Source organism: Callithrix jacchus, chromosome 9 (genome assembly GCF_049354715.1).
Source record: "Callithrix jacchus isolate 240 chromosome 9, calJac240_pri, whole genome shotgun sequence".
Lineage (NCBI taxonomy): Eukaryota > Metazoa > Chordata > Mammalia > Primates > Cebidae > Callithrix > Callithrix jacchus.
This window is the reverse complement of record NC_133510.1, coordinates 24,114,427-24,129,630: the sequence shown is the minus strand read 5'-3', so window position 1 is coordinate 24,129,630 and position 15,204 is coordinate 24,114,427. Positions and strand designations below refer to the sequence as shown.

Genomic DNA, 15,204 nt, shown 5'->3' with positions numbered 1-15,204 from the left:
ATTCATAAGAATAAATTAACCAGACAGATACAAAACTTCAACTTTGTTTAATTAAAAAAAATACTTTGTTTGTTTCATCCTTAATAATTTTATTTCTTGTTGCCCTATTATCTAAGACGTTAAATTAGTGTATTTTTTTCCTGCAAATCCATTTTCTTTCTGTGTAGCATCTAGCTGTTGCTGTACCATCGTCACTGAGGTAGGCACATCCTTCACTCCCTTTCATGACAAACCTGCAACAAAGGGATTAACCATTATGTAGTCATGTGATTTCTTCCTTGCCCACTGACAGCTTTAAACAAAGATTCTACTTGTTTAAAGTGCTGAAAGGTGTGCTATGGCACAGTTCTCTCTTGCTAGTGTTGAGATACCTATACTAGTTTGGAGCAAAAGAGTTTCTTTTCAAAGAATTTGTATATGTTAAACTGGCATTAGGTTAGTTACATGTAATCAGTGGAGCTACCAGTTCATATAAACCAATGGTTTTCAATTAGGGGTGATTTTGCTTCCAAACCAAGAAACACTTGACAATATCTGGAGATTTTTTTTTATTGTCACAATTGGAGGAAGAGGTTGAGTAGGGTGTATCGTTTCTGTCATCTAGTGGGTAGAATCCAGGGATGATGCCTACATCCTACAATGCACAAAGAAAAGTACCCCTTTTCCATGACAGAGAAGTATTCAGCACAAAATATCAGTAGTATTTCTATTGAGAAACTCTAACATAAACTAAGTGGCTGAGTGACTGAGAGTCACCATTTAGGGTGTGGACACACATTTTGCAAATTATAATGCTAAGATAGGAAGCCCAGAACAAATTGAATAATAGTGAAATTGCAAATGAAACCAGATTAAAATGAACATCAAATCTAAATTGATCTGTAAAAGACATCAGAAAATCAGCAATAAAAAGTTAAAAGAAGAGGCATATAATTGGACAGGATAGTTTATAATCAGACAAAAATTTAAATTGGGGTGGGGGGAATTGTGTATATGAATCTCAGGTCTTTATTTTCAAAATTGCCAACTAGGAGATTTGTTCCCTTATATCTTAATTTCCAAACTTCATGGTTGATTCCTTAAATAAATCTCAATATATACTCAATCTCTCCTTCATCTTTCTAACATGTACAAAAATACTGGGCTCTAGAGAAATTTAGTTAAAGCATACATTCTAGAGAAGGCTGCACTATCTAAATATAAGTAATTCCAGAAAGAAATAAACTCACGATTTCTTAAATTTAGCTCCATCTACCCATTGTCCTGTTTGATTTTTTGCCATCTTCAGCCCAATCCAGTGATCAGAACTGCATTTGTAGCGCCTAAGAAAATCCTTTAGAGACAAAATTAATTTCAAAATTATACATGTCAATTTTTACTACAACCTATTGTGTACCTCTTGTTTTGTAGGTTGTAAAGTGCAAGGCAACAACTGTTCATCTCCTGGCTTCACTAGAAAATAGCTATAGAATTTTTTTTTAACTACTTTATTTTTTCTCTGACCTTCATTTTTCTGATTTGTGAAACAAATATGTGAGATACATTTTCTTTAAATATGATTCTAAATTGATAAATGTTCAATTTGAATATCTATTCCTTCACAATTTTCAAACTGTAAGCTACAAGAAAGCCAAGGTTTGAAATTGAGCCCTTGCATAGCATTTCTAATATTTGCTTATTCTATTTGTCCACTTCCCAGTAAACAGTAGAAGCTTCATTGTAGTGTTATGTCTTACTTCAGTTTATCTCCCCAAACTACATACGTAAACACTCACAACACACACCCTCATATATCCAGTTTCTTTGTAATCTAATTATCAATTTTTATTTTTCTGCTAAACATTTAAATTTCCAAATACATTATTCAGAAATAAATACAATGTTTTTATCCTGACATTTCTCCTGCTGATGTATTGTTTAACTTACTAATACCCTCCAATTTTTCTTTAATCATAGAATTATATGAGAAAGTCCTTGAGGCTACTCTGCTGCTAAATAGCTTAGAAATTACAAGCTTCACATTGTATCACTCTACTTTTGAATTTAAGATACATATAAAGAAATTAAGCCAAATCACAACACTATGGTCAAATTCCGTCTACCCCAACAGTGACACCTGTAGCTTTTGGCGTTTTAATACACCATCTTCACAGCATTGAATAAACCAATTTGAAAAAAATTAATTAGTTGAGCTAAGTTTGGGTTTGCAAATAGACAGATTAATAAAAACACTGTCATACATTCAAAGGCCTTCATTTATAGTGAGGAAAATAATGTAAGCATAATGTTAGAAAATATTCTACTAGATATGGAGAAGTTACAAGTGTAATGAATACAATGTGAAATTGGAATTTACAGAAAAAAATATATGAGTCTTTAAGGGAAACTTTGATACAGGATGTGCTCCAAGAGAGGAGTAGAATATTCCATGTAAATGCAGATGCCCAAGGAAAAGAGGGTAATTCATAGTCTAGACTCAGGAAAGAACTTCAGGAAAGGCTTCAGGAGAGAGCTTGAGTGGTCCTGGTGACAGAGAACTGGGAGATTTCCTAGGCCTGCTCTATGAAAAGTGTTAGCATTATTTGCTCAGTGAAAGCTTGCCCCATTTTAGCCCTTTTTTAGAAGTGAAATAATTCTAAATAGGTGGAAATAGATATAAAAGTATTTTGTAAGACAAACTTTACTACCACATACTATTTTGTAATCAAAATGCACATTTAAACTATTTTAAATAATCCTTTAAAATTCTTATGTAAATTTCTTCTCCACTCCACAGACAGCTTTACTTCACTCTCTTTGTCACTTAGATTTTGCCAGTGTATATATTACATAGTAGTAACCCATGATATTCAAAATATATTAGGATATTTTATGATCAGTGTTTTTTCTTCATCCAAACAATACAAGCATTCTTCCCTGATAAATTTGAAGATTTCTCTTAAGTTTAAAACAAATTATTTTTATGTACTCCTGGTCTTTACATTCCATGATCCTCACTGTTTAGTCAGTCCTCACTGACAATATTCCTAGAGTGAATGTATTTATTTGAATATTGATTGTCTTTACATTTCTTCATCTTTCCTTTTATTAACATTCATTATTTTTCCATCTTGCTGCTTGTATAGCTTTTTTTCCCACCAAGAGGAACTGTAAGGAACAGAGGATTTCATAGAATGTTCATTTTCTTTCTTTTTCTTTTCTTTTTTTTTTTTTTTTTTTTGAGACAGAGTTTCGCTCTCGTTACCCAGGCTGGAGTGCAATGGCGCGATCTCAGCTCACTGCAACCTCCGCCTCCTGGGTTCAGGCAATTCTCTTGCCTCAGCCTCCTGAGTAGCTGGGATTACAGGCATGTGCCACCATGCCCGGCTAATTTTTTTTTTTTTTTTTTTTGTATTTTTAGTAGAGACGGGGTTTCCCCATGTGGACCAGGATGGTCTTGATCTCTTGACCTCATGATCCACCCGCCTTGGCCTCCCAAAGTGCTGGGATTACAGGCCTGAGCCACTGCGCCCAGCAGAATGTTCATTTTCAAAGGTCTTCCAAAATTCAGCAGCAACACTTTTGACTAAAGAAGCCCTATGATGTTAAGCTTGCATCTTAATTCTTGATTTACAGTATCTACTCCTAATCCATCTAGCTTTTAACATTTTATTACCTTTTGTTTCTTGCAAAATAATTTTGTTTCCTTGCACTGACCTATAAACTGGCCCTGCCTGATTCACATGCATTTAAATATGAACCAATCTTCAGGCAGATTGCATAAATAAATTTTGTTTACCACAAAGGCAACACACAACTGTCTTTTAACAATGTGGACTCTTGTGCTACCCTGCTTTTCATTGAAACGCTTAATAGCAAATTATTTGCAAAAAAAAAATATTTTTAATCAAGCTATACGACCTTTTATATTTTCTTTTCTTGCTTAAAGAGACCAAACAAAGGTAAGTAAAAATGTATGTTTACAATATAAGTGACTAGGGGAAAGAATAAATTTCACGAATGCAGAGGTGTGGTTTTATAATCCCATTTTAAAGTTCTTGGAGAGTCTCATTACTCATCAAGATTTTGTCATGTAAATCAAAATTTATTCGACAAGGATTCGTTAGACTTTTCATTTGTACCTGATTTTGTGCAGTAATGATATGGATAAAATTTCAGAGAAGACATGGCCATGCTCACTGAAAATTTATACTCTGGGATAGGAGGAAACTTTTGATTTTCCTCTTTATTGCATTACTGGTAGAAAGTGTTCCAACGGAAGCTGCATGGGACCTCAGAGACAGGCAGCAAAACAAAATGGGGAAGTCAAAGCAAAGTTTCTCTCAGAAAGTAGAATGGAGATTCCCCTCCTTCCTCAGACAATTTTCCATTCTTGGCAGACTACTGGCTTTTAAAAAGTTTCCAAACATTTTCAAGCTCTTCTATGTATGCTCTTTAAAATACAAAGATAGTTACTAAGTCTACTACTTGATGTCAGTCTTACATTCTTCAAACAAAGTATCACTAGGTTTTTAACCTTTATGTCACATGGCATATTCTGAACACCTTCAATATTCTGCATACATAGGCATGAGTGAAAAGACTTCAAAATTTTAATGGTATTTGAATATTTCTAATGTTTCAACTCAAGATAATTCACAAAGAATGTATACTAAATTACTTACCATTTCTTCTTTGCTGTCAATTTTAGTTAGGTCAGCATGTTGAGTAGAACACTTGTATTTACTTGAATTCCAATCTCCTTCTTCTTTGGAGAAATAATAGCATTTGTTTTGGAAACCAATCCAATCATATGGGCAAAATCTTTCAGAATCTGGAGTTAGTTTAACTGGCAATAAGACAAATATGTGTCTTAAGGACCATATAGAATAACATATATTTTGAGATCACTGGACACAGAATTTTAATGTAAAAGATTATGGTCACTATGAAATTTGTATAACTATCACATAACAGGTTGAAAAAATGTTATGTCTTGTCATGTTAGGTCAAATGACAGTAGTTTAGGATTCACTGAGGCATTTACATTTCTTTCAACTTCAACTTCAGTGATATATAGGCCTTTGAGAAGCCACCAGAATTATTCTACTTGTGTAGGGTACCCTTACCATTTCTGGGTAAATGAAATGAAATGAAATTCTAGCATTATTAAGAATAGTCCAAATAATAATGTATTAATCAGTAATGAATCTAGATACATGATTTAATCTACAAAGAAGTAAGAAAAATAATAAAACAAAATACAAAGTAAGGTGGATTGTTTTTGTCCGCTAGGTATTACCATCATTGTATAAATCTGTGCTAGCCAATGAATGGAACTTGCATGAAATTTGGAAGTAAAGAAGAAGATATAATTTCTGGAGACCATCAGCCTAGGAACTTCACAGGTCTTTCCATGTGTTTCCCTACTGCAGTCTTGTCAACTTCTTAGGCTTTCTTCCAAATGCATTAGTGTGTTATGCCAATATAATTAGTCATCATTTCTCTTTCAGTTACACAGCCCCAGTCTTCAATTATGCATCAGTCCCAGATCTCCCCACATTCATGTTATCCCTAATTTCTATATTAAAGCCTTATTCTCATAATATGTGTTTGTTTTTTGGAACACACCCAGACTGAACCAGTTTTTGGTACCAAACGTAATTCTAAGGAAACAGACCTTGAGGATGAGATACGGTGTTAGTTTTACCATATTCACTTTAAAGGCATTGATCCAACTACCAGTTAGAAATAGGATGCTGATGACAGTGGAGCACAGTGGCAAAATAATTAGTTGAATTATCACCTATAGTCATCTGGGGCCAAGAGTCTATAGAAGATAAAATTTTATATGTATATGCAGTGTGTATGTGTGTGTATATATATGTGTGTGTGTGTGTGTACAGATAAGTGTGTATATATCTACATACACACATATGCATATATATCTCTCTCATAGGCTAATAAAAATTAGTGTTTGTATTACTCTTAGATAATACTAGGATTTAATTTTATTTCATTTACCTAGAAATGGTAAAGGAGACCTACACAAGTAGAATAATTCTGGTGGCTCCAGGGAGGCCTATACATCACTGAAGTTGAATTTGAAAGGAATATAAATGCCCTAATAAATCCTAAACTACTGTCATTTGACCTAACACGACAAGACATAAAATTTTTTCAACCTATCATATGATAGATATACAAATTTCGTATTGATCATAATCTTTTACATTAAAATCCTGTCTGCCTTCCATGGTCTCAAAACACTGTAGCATTCAGACTTAACGGGATGCAACTACACTTGTGAGATACAGCAACTCTCTTAAAGCTTACAGGAAAATTTATTGCCTTAAATTTATGTTTTTGAAATGATAATTATTCTATTTTACAAATAATAGCGATAAAACCAAAGTAGAAAGGCACAATTAAAAAAACAAAAAGAATAGAAATCAATTGAATAAAAAGTTAATGCCAAATAGAAAAAAATTTAAGTCATAAGATGACTTTTGTTGAATACTCTAAAATAAGGTTGGGGCTTCGCGAGTTGGGGCAGCTCCTAGCGCTTGGAGGCGAGAGTTCCGCCCGGGCGCTGGGTTCCCACAGCCACGAGAGATGGCGGGTGCCAAGGGGAAGGGCCGACCTCCGCTCACCCTTTTCCGGCCCCAGGCGGGCGGGCGGGCGGGCGAGCGTTGAGCGCCCGGGAGAGCGGAGAGCCAGGCCAGCCCGGAGCGCGCCGGAGACACGCGGAGCGCCCCGCGTCCTGGCACCATGCGACCCGCCGCGCGTCCTCCTCGCGGGCCCGGGGCTTAGCTCTCCGCTCTCTGAGCCCCTGCGCTCGCCCCCACGGAAACTCGGAAAGAGGAGACGAGGCTGTGGGGAGCGGCACGCGGACAGACTAGACTTCCCCGCCGTCCCCAGGAGGCTGCCGGTCCCCGGTTCCCTGGGCTTCTCCAGCTTTATCATGAACCTGGCGCAAGGTTGGCTTTAGGAGAAATTCAGGAGCCGAAGGGAGAGTGAGGGCAATTCTTTGGTTGCTAAGTGTGAGTGAAGACACTCAGGATGGCTCAGGGATCTGGGGATCAAGGAGCAGCGGGGATTGCTGACCCAGAGGAGAGTGCTCCCAACGTGATCGTCTACTGCAAAGTAAGGCATCCGGTCAAGCTCTGTGCGTGCTGCCCCTGTAAACTGATGTGTTCCGTGTAGGGTTGACAAAAAGACAAATGTTTTCTGCCTAAACTGCCTTACTGATAAATGAATATTTTCTTCTCACATCCACTGCTTCTCTAGTTCTAAAATTCAAGAAAGTTCGTACTTGAGCAGTTGGTATTTAAGACTTGAAAAATATTATGCCATTTCGTTTTCTTTAAACCCAAAGGTTGCCTAAACTATGCAGATGGGGAAGACACATTCTCCTTCAGTGGAAAGTCCTTAGTGTAAGATGTATGAACTGAAAGTTCTTCAGACTTGTAGTATGTACAAAATCTGGGCTGAATGCTGTGGGAGATAATGGCTTACAGTTATGAGATGCTTACAGTTGGTAGGAGACATAGGATGTACCTAAGTAACTGTTATAGAGTCTAAATGTTAATTTCCAAAAGAGACATCCAAGTAGTGTTATATAATTTTAGAGGAGGAAGCCAGTTCTTCTCCCAGCCTCAGAGGTGAGAACGGGCTTGTGGAGGAGTGGTCTTTGAACTCAGTTTTAAAATACGTGCAGGATTGCTTTATGTGGAAAGCAGAGAGGAAGAACATACAAGGTGATGAGATGTTTCAGCAAGGGCATAGAGCTGGGGAAAGTAACAGCAACTGGAACTGGTTAGCTTGGACATAGGATACATTATAAGGAGTAAATGAAGGTAGGATTTTGGGAAGAGTGGCTGGCTGGAGCTAGACGTTATATAGGCAATTTAATTATGAAAAACTTGTGTGCCAAGAGTTGTAAGATCAACATCTCTTTGAGATTATGAATGTTGCCCCAGTGTATTGAATGATGGCTGTCAAGACAGAGCAGAGGCTCTCAAAGAGAGATTTCTGAGTCTGTGTAAAAGATAAGGAGAGAAAAGAGAGACACTAATATAGCCTGCGAAATCACCTTCAGAATTGAGAGGAACTAATAAGAGGAATTTAAAAGTCTGGATTAAAAATGACTCGGAAACTGAATGAATATAGGCGGCAAGTAGAGGGTCAAAGGTGACTGGGTTTTTAACCTTGGATGAATGAAAATCATTGGTGCTATTAATTTGAAATGGGATATTTGGAAAAAGAATACATTTTAAAGGAAGAAAATATGACACATAAGTTTATTTTAGTATATGCTGAATTTGAGGACATAATTGCTTCTTATTATACACCTTTTTAATGTTTGCCATGTTTGTGAAAATTTGCCCTATTGTATGTTAATAAGGAAATAAGTTAATGATCATTTATTTCACTAACTACTTGAGTTTCTGCTCACTTCTGTGCATTGAAAGGCTCTGTGTGCAGTCTACATTACTTATGTGGGCAAGTGGAAATAGATATTCCTGGATGATCGATACGGTGAATTTTTCTCTTTTCCTTGTAAAAATAGAGTTCTCAAATTATTCTTGCTTTGAGTGTAAAATTCTGTAATTCTTTGCTTTGCAAGAGAATACTTAGATAATCCATCGCTAAGAATGATGCTGGTTAAATTGCAGTAAAGAAAAAAATAGATTAATGGAGCTGAGCAATTAGTGAAGCATACAGAATAATAGAAAGACATTGAGTCATTGTTACTTTCTTGACCTATCCCCAAACTGGGAGACACCATGCCAGGCTGGTAGGAACATGGGCTTTGGAGTGAGATTTAGGTTAAAATTCCAACTTGACCACTCTTTAGCAGTGTGACTGTAAGTTAGCCCTTTAACTTCCATGAGCCTCAATTTTTTCATCAGTAAAAAGAAAAAAAATGTGGGAGGAAGGTAATTGTGAAGATCAATTTAGATAAATCGAGTGAGGCATCGTCTATCCTACTTGGACCACAATGTGGTCCATAATGAATATTTCTTTTTCTTTACATGTTTAGATCTTGTAGAGACAGTGACAGTTGGAAAGAAAATAAATCATAAAATTTCTAAATGTTGGTGCTTGTAATAAGTTGTCTAGAGCAAATTTATACAGTGTGTTTTTTTAAGACACAGGAAAACAATAAAAATGTTTCTATATGCTTCCAAAAAAATAAAATAAGATTGATCACTTGAAAACCTGATTTAGAACAATTTAAAAGTGAGAGATAAAAACATAAATTAGCAACACAAAGAATGAAAATGTAGAGAAATTTCTAAAATACAATTTAACACAACTGACAAGATAAAAGTAGTATATCTAAGTAATTCTGTATCTAATTAAAAAATTAAGTCTTTAATTTAAAAAATTACACTAAAAGAAATCTCCCAGTCCAGATGGCTTCTGTAGAAATATATCCAATCATTTAGGAAATGTATAACACCAAAGTTATACACACTCTTTCAGAAAATAGGAGAGGAAGGAATACTTTCCAACCGAATTTAAGAAGCCATTATAATCACATCAATACCTGACAATAGTATTAAAAGTCAATTAAAAGATTATAAGTCAATCTCTTGTGAATGTATGTGCATATATCTAAACAAAATACTATTCAGTTAATTGAAAAATGTTAAAAGGTTAATAGGTTATGATCAAGTTGAATATATCACAGAAATTGAAGATTATCTTAATATTATAAAAATCTGTGTAGTTCAACCTATTCGCAGAAAAAAGAGACAAAGTATCTCAATAGAACAAGATAAAGCATTTGATATTTAAATTAAATTAAAGAGAAGTAAAGAGAATACCTTTAATCTGGGAAATATTAAAAACTTTTTAATTGATATTCAGAATGAGACAAACACGTAAACTGTCACTACTTATACTCAACCTTGTACTGGAAGTTATAGCCTGTAAAATAAGGGAATACAATGAATAAAAAAGGCCTAAGGATTCCAACAGAATAAGTAAAACAATTATTATTGGGAGATAATCTAAATTTTTACATAGAACCTGCAAAAGAAACTGAAGACAACTTATGAAAATGGATAGTTAACTACAGCAAATTTGCTATACAAGGCTCATATAGATATATATTAAATACATATAGACAATTTTTATATGCCAGCAACAGACTGAATAGGAAAATAGAGTTAATAAAGATACTTCTATGCTACTTACAATTGCATTATAGAGCACTGAGTCTTTTAAAAATAAATTCTGAAAATGATATGTGTGAAATCTATTCTGAAAGCTATAAAAAATGCTGGCAGAAATTATGGAACACCAAATGAATATTTTAAATGTACGATTCGATGTTAAGATAAGGTTCCATGAAAATTGACTATGGTATATTGAAATTTCAATCAAAATTACAGATAGTTTATATGGCAGCATAAAGGATCTAAAATGCTCCAGCACACTTGAAAAAATAAAAATAAAACTTTTAAAAGATTTAAGCAACCAGACATCAAGACTTATTATAAACCTGCTGTATTAAGACAGAATGATACAGATACAAAGATAGATAAAAAAGAGTAACTTAATATAATAAAATTTTAGCAAAAATTATCTTCAGCTACAAAGTTGATTGATGACAAAGACCAGCTGCGGTTAAGTAGGGAAAGTATAGTCTTGTTAATAGTTGTTTCAGGTTGAAAGATTACCTAAATGGGAAAAAAATGCATGCTAATATCTGTCTCCTAATGTTTATAAAATTCAACTTTAAGAGGACTATATTTTGGAAAGTGAAAGGAAAGTAGAAACCCTATAAAAATATTTTTATATCTTTGAAGTGAAGAGAATTTCTTAGAATGAAAAATATAGATATAGTGACAATAGACAAGGACACTATTACACTACTTTAAAATTCAGAAGCTCTGTTGATTGAAAGGCATGATACGGAGGATAAACTTAAGCTTCATAATTAAAAAAGATATTTGCAATACCTCTAAACTAGTCTCATCTAGAATATTAAAGAATTCTTATGCTCTTATGAACCAAGCAGAAAAAGACAGCTAACACACTAAAATATGGGCAAAGTATTTAAACATTCCCATCAAAAATAATTCATCTAAATCAACAGTAATTATGAAGGTACTGAACAGTATTGATCATCAGAAAACTGTCAAAGCCAAAATTGGGATGGCAAAAATTGATAAAACCAACAATAAAGTAATGACATGGCATGGAGCTATTGGCATTGTCATACACTTCTGCTGAGATTATCTACTATTTGTGGTAAATCATACTTGGGTTAATCTATGAATATTCTGTGCTTAATAATTCTTCTTATAAGTAAATATGTTATATCCAGTATTCATTAAAAGCAAAAAATATATAAAATATGCAGTTGTTCCAAACCACCCTAATTGCAAGAGTCAAAATGTGGCACAATCCAAATGTTGATCAAAAATGGAAGATATATATGGTGGTATATGAAAGGCATAAATGGTGGTATATACGTCACAGTGAATGAACTTTAGTAAACATCTGCTAAAACAGCCTCAGACCAACAGCTTATCTTCTGCTTTTGTACAACAACAAGCTAAAAATGATTTTTTTTAGTTTAGATTATTTATTTTTTTTTTTATTATACTTTAAGTTCTGGGGTACAGGTGCAGATCCTGCAGGACTGCTACATAGGTATACACATGCCATGGTGGTTTGCTGCCTCCATCTCCCTGTAACCTACATTAGGTATTTCTCTTAGTGTTATCTCTCCCTAACTTCCCCACCCTCTGCTATTGCTCCCCTAGCCCCCAACCTCCCAACAGACCCCAGTGTGTGAGGCTCCCCTCCCTGTGTCCATGTGTTCTCATTGTTCAATACCCACTTATGAGTGAGAGCATGTAGTGTTTGGTTTTCCGTTCCTGTGTCAGTTTGCTGAGAATGATGGATTCCAGATTCATCTGTGTCCATGCAAAGGACATGAACTCATGCTTTTTTATGGCTGCATAGTACTCCATGGTGTATATGTGCCACATTTTCTTTATCCAGCCTATCCTTGATGGATATTTGGGTTGGTTTCAAGTCTTTGCTATTGTAAACAGTGCCACAATGAACATACATGTGCATGTGTCTTCATAATAGAACAATTTATAGTGCTTTGGTTATATATCCAGTAATGGGATTGCTGGGTCAAATGGTATTTTTATTTCTAGATCCTTGAGGAATTGCCACACTGTCTTCCACAATGGTTGAACTAATTTACACTCCCACCAACAGTGTAAAAGTGTTCCTTTTTCTCCACATCCTCTCCAGTATCTGTTGTCTCCAGATGTTTTAATGATCAACATTCTAACTGGCATGAGATGGTATCTCAATATGGTTTTGATTTGAATTTCTCTAATGATCAGTGATGATGGGCATTTTTTATATGTTTGTTTGCCACACAAACGTCTTTTTTAAAGTGCCTGCCTGTTCATATTCTTTGCCCACTTTTTGATGGGGTTGTTTGTTTATTTCTTGTAAATTTGTATTAGTTCTTTGTAGATTCTGGATACTAGCCCTTTGTCAGATGGGTAGCTTGCAAAAAATTTTTTCCCATTCTGTTGGTTTACTCTAATAATTGTTTCTTTTGCTGTGCAGAAGCTCTTAAATTTAACTGGATCCATTTGTCTATTTTGGCTTTTGTTGTCATTGCTTTTGGTGTTTTAGTTCTGAAGTCCTTGCCTATGCCTAAGACCTGAATGGTACTGCTTACGTTTCCATTTAGAGTTTCTATGGTATTAGGCTTTATATTTAAATCTTTAATCCATCTGGAGTTAATTTTTGTATAAAGTGTAAGGAATGGGTCCAGTTTCGGCTTTCTGCACATGGTTAGCCAGTTTTCCCAATACCATTTATTAAACAGGGAATCCTTTCCCCATTGCTTGTTTTTGACTGGTTTGTCAAAGATCAGATGGTTGTAGGTGTGTGGTGTTGTCTCTGAGGCCTCTGTTCTGTTCCATTGGTCTATATCTCTGTTTTGTACCATGCTGTTTGATTGCTGTAGCCTTCTAGTATTGTTTGAAGTCAGGTAGTGTGATGCCTCCAGCTTCGCTCTTTTTGCTTAGGATTGTCTTGGCAATGTGGGCACTTTTACAGCTGCATATCAAGTTTAAGATTTTTTTTCGGTTCTGTGAAGAAGGTCAATGGTAGCTTGATGGGGATAGCATTGAATCTATAAATTATTTTGGGAAATGTGGCTATTTTCATGATATTGAGAACCAGAAACCACTGCTCAAGGAAATAAGAGAGGACACAAATAGATGAAAAAACATTCCATGAACACGGAAGAAGAGGTCCTTCACATCCTTTGCTAGTTGAATTCCTAGGTATTTTATTCTCTTTGTAGCAATTGTGGTGAATGGGAGTTCACTCATGATTTGGCTCTCTGTCTGTTAGTGGTGTACAGGAATGTTTGTGATTTTTGCACATGGATTTTTTATCCTGAGACTTTGCTGAAGTTGCTTATCAATTTAAGGAGATTTTGGGCTGAGATGATGAGATCTCCTAAATATACAATCATGTCATCTGCAAATAGAGACGAATTGACTTCCTCTTTTCCTAATTGAAAACACTTTGTTTCTTTTTCTTGCCTGATTGCTCTGGCTAGAACTTCCAATACGATGTTGAACAGGAATGGTAAGAGAGGGCACCCTTGTCTAGTGCCAGTTTTCAAAGGGAATACTCCCAGTTTTTGCCCATTCAGAATGATTTGGCTGTGGGTTTTTCATAGATAGATTTGATTATTTTGACATACATTCCATTGATACCTAGTTTATTGAGAGTTTTTAGCATAAATCGCTGTTGAATTTTGTCAAAGGCCTTCTCTGCACCTATTGATATAATCATGTGGTTTTTGTCTTCGGTTCTGTTTGTGATGGATTACGTTTATAGATGTGTGTATGTTGAACCACCCTTGCATCCCAGGGTGAAGCCTACTTGATGGTGATGGAGAAGCTTTTTATGTGCTGTTGCAATTGGTTTGCGATTTTATTGAAGATTTTTGCATCTATGTTCATCATGGATATTGGCCTGAAATTTTCTTTTTTAGTTGAGTCCCTGCCAGGTTTTGGTATCAGAATGATGTTGGTCTCATAAAATGAGTTAGAGGGGATTTCCTCCTTTTGTATTGTTTGGAATAGTTTCAGAAAAAAATGGTAGCAGCTCCTCATTGTACGTCTGGTAGAATTTGGCTGTGAACCCATCTGGACCTGTACTTTTTTTAGTTGGTAGACTTTTAATCGCTGCTCAATGTTGGACCTTGTTTTCGGTCTATTCAGGAATTCAACTTTTTCCTGGTTTTTTCTTGGGAGGGTGTAAGTGTCCAGGAATTTGTCCATTTCTTCTAGATTCACTGGTTTATGTGCACAGAGTTGTTTGTAGTCATCTCTGATGGTAGTTTGTATTTATGTAGAATCAGTGGTTATATCCCCTTTATCATGCATCTGTTTGATTTTTCTCTCTTTTATTTTAATTAGTCTGGCTAGTGGTCTATCTATTTTGTTAATTTTTTTAAAAAAATGAGCTCCTTGATTTACTGATTTTTGAAGGGTTTTTTGTGTCTCTATCTCCTTTAGTTCTGCTCTGATCTTAGTTATTTCTTGTCTTCTGCTAGCTTTTGTATTTGTTTGATCTTTTTCCTTTAGTTCTTTTAATTTTGATGATAGAAGTGTTGATTTTAGATCTTTCCTCACTTCTTCTTTGGGCATTTAGTGCTGTAAATGATCCTCTAGACACTGCTTTAAATGCGTCCCAGAGATTCTGGCATGTTGTGTCTTTGTTCTCATTGGTTTTGAAGAACACCTTTATTTCTGACTTCATTTAATTATTTATCCAGTAGTCATTTAGGAGTGAGTCGTTCAGTTTCCATGTCATGTGGTTTTGAGTGTGTTTCTTAATCCTGAGTTCTAACTGATTGCACTGTGGTTTGAGAGACTGGTTGTTATGATTTCTGTTCTTTTGCCTTTGCTGAGGAGTAATTTACTTCCAAGTAAGCAGTCAATTTTAGAGTGAGTGCGATGTGGTGCTGAGAAGAATGTATGTTCTTTGGATTTGGGGTGGAGAGTTCTGTAGACTTCTATTAGGTCTGCTTGGTCCGGATCTGAATTCAAGTCCTGAATATCCTTGCTAATTTTCTGTCTCATTAATCTATCTAATACTGACAGTGGAGTGTCAAAGTCTCCCACTATTATTGTGTGAGAGTCTATG

At 35.3% G+C, this 15,204-nt stretch overlaps 1 protein-coding gene across 2 annotated transcripts in view; it reads right to left on the bottom strand.

Annotated features, from left to right (window-relative positions):
* Positions 1-32: 32 nt before the first annotated feature.
* The window catches only part of CLEC2B (C-type lectin domain family 2 member B), a 41,137-nt gene continuing 25,965 nt past the window's right edge, over positions 33-15,204 (bottom strand). For both annotated transcript variants that reach the window (XM_009003576.5, XM_009003577.4), the window contains 3 exons: positions 4,665-4,828; positions 1,230-1,333; positions 33-233 (listed from right to left, as the gene is read on the bottom strand). In XM_009003576.5, the coding sequence (XP_009001824.1) occupies positions 125-233; positions 1,230-1,333; positions 4,665-4,828 (377 nt within the window). In that variant the 3' untranslated portion in view covers positions 33-124. The remainder of the gene's footprint in view (positions 234-1,229; positions 1,334-4,664; positions 4,829-15,204) is intronic.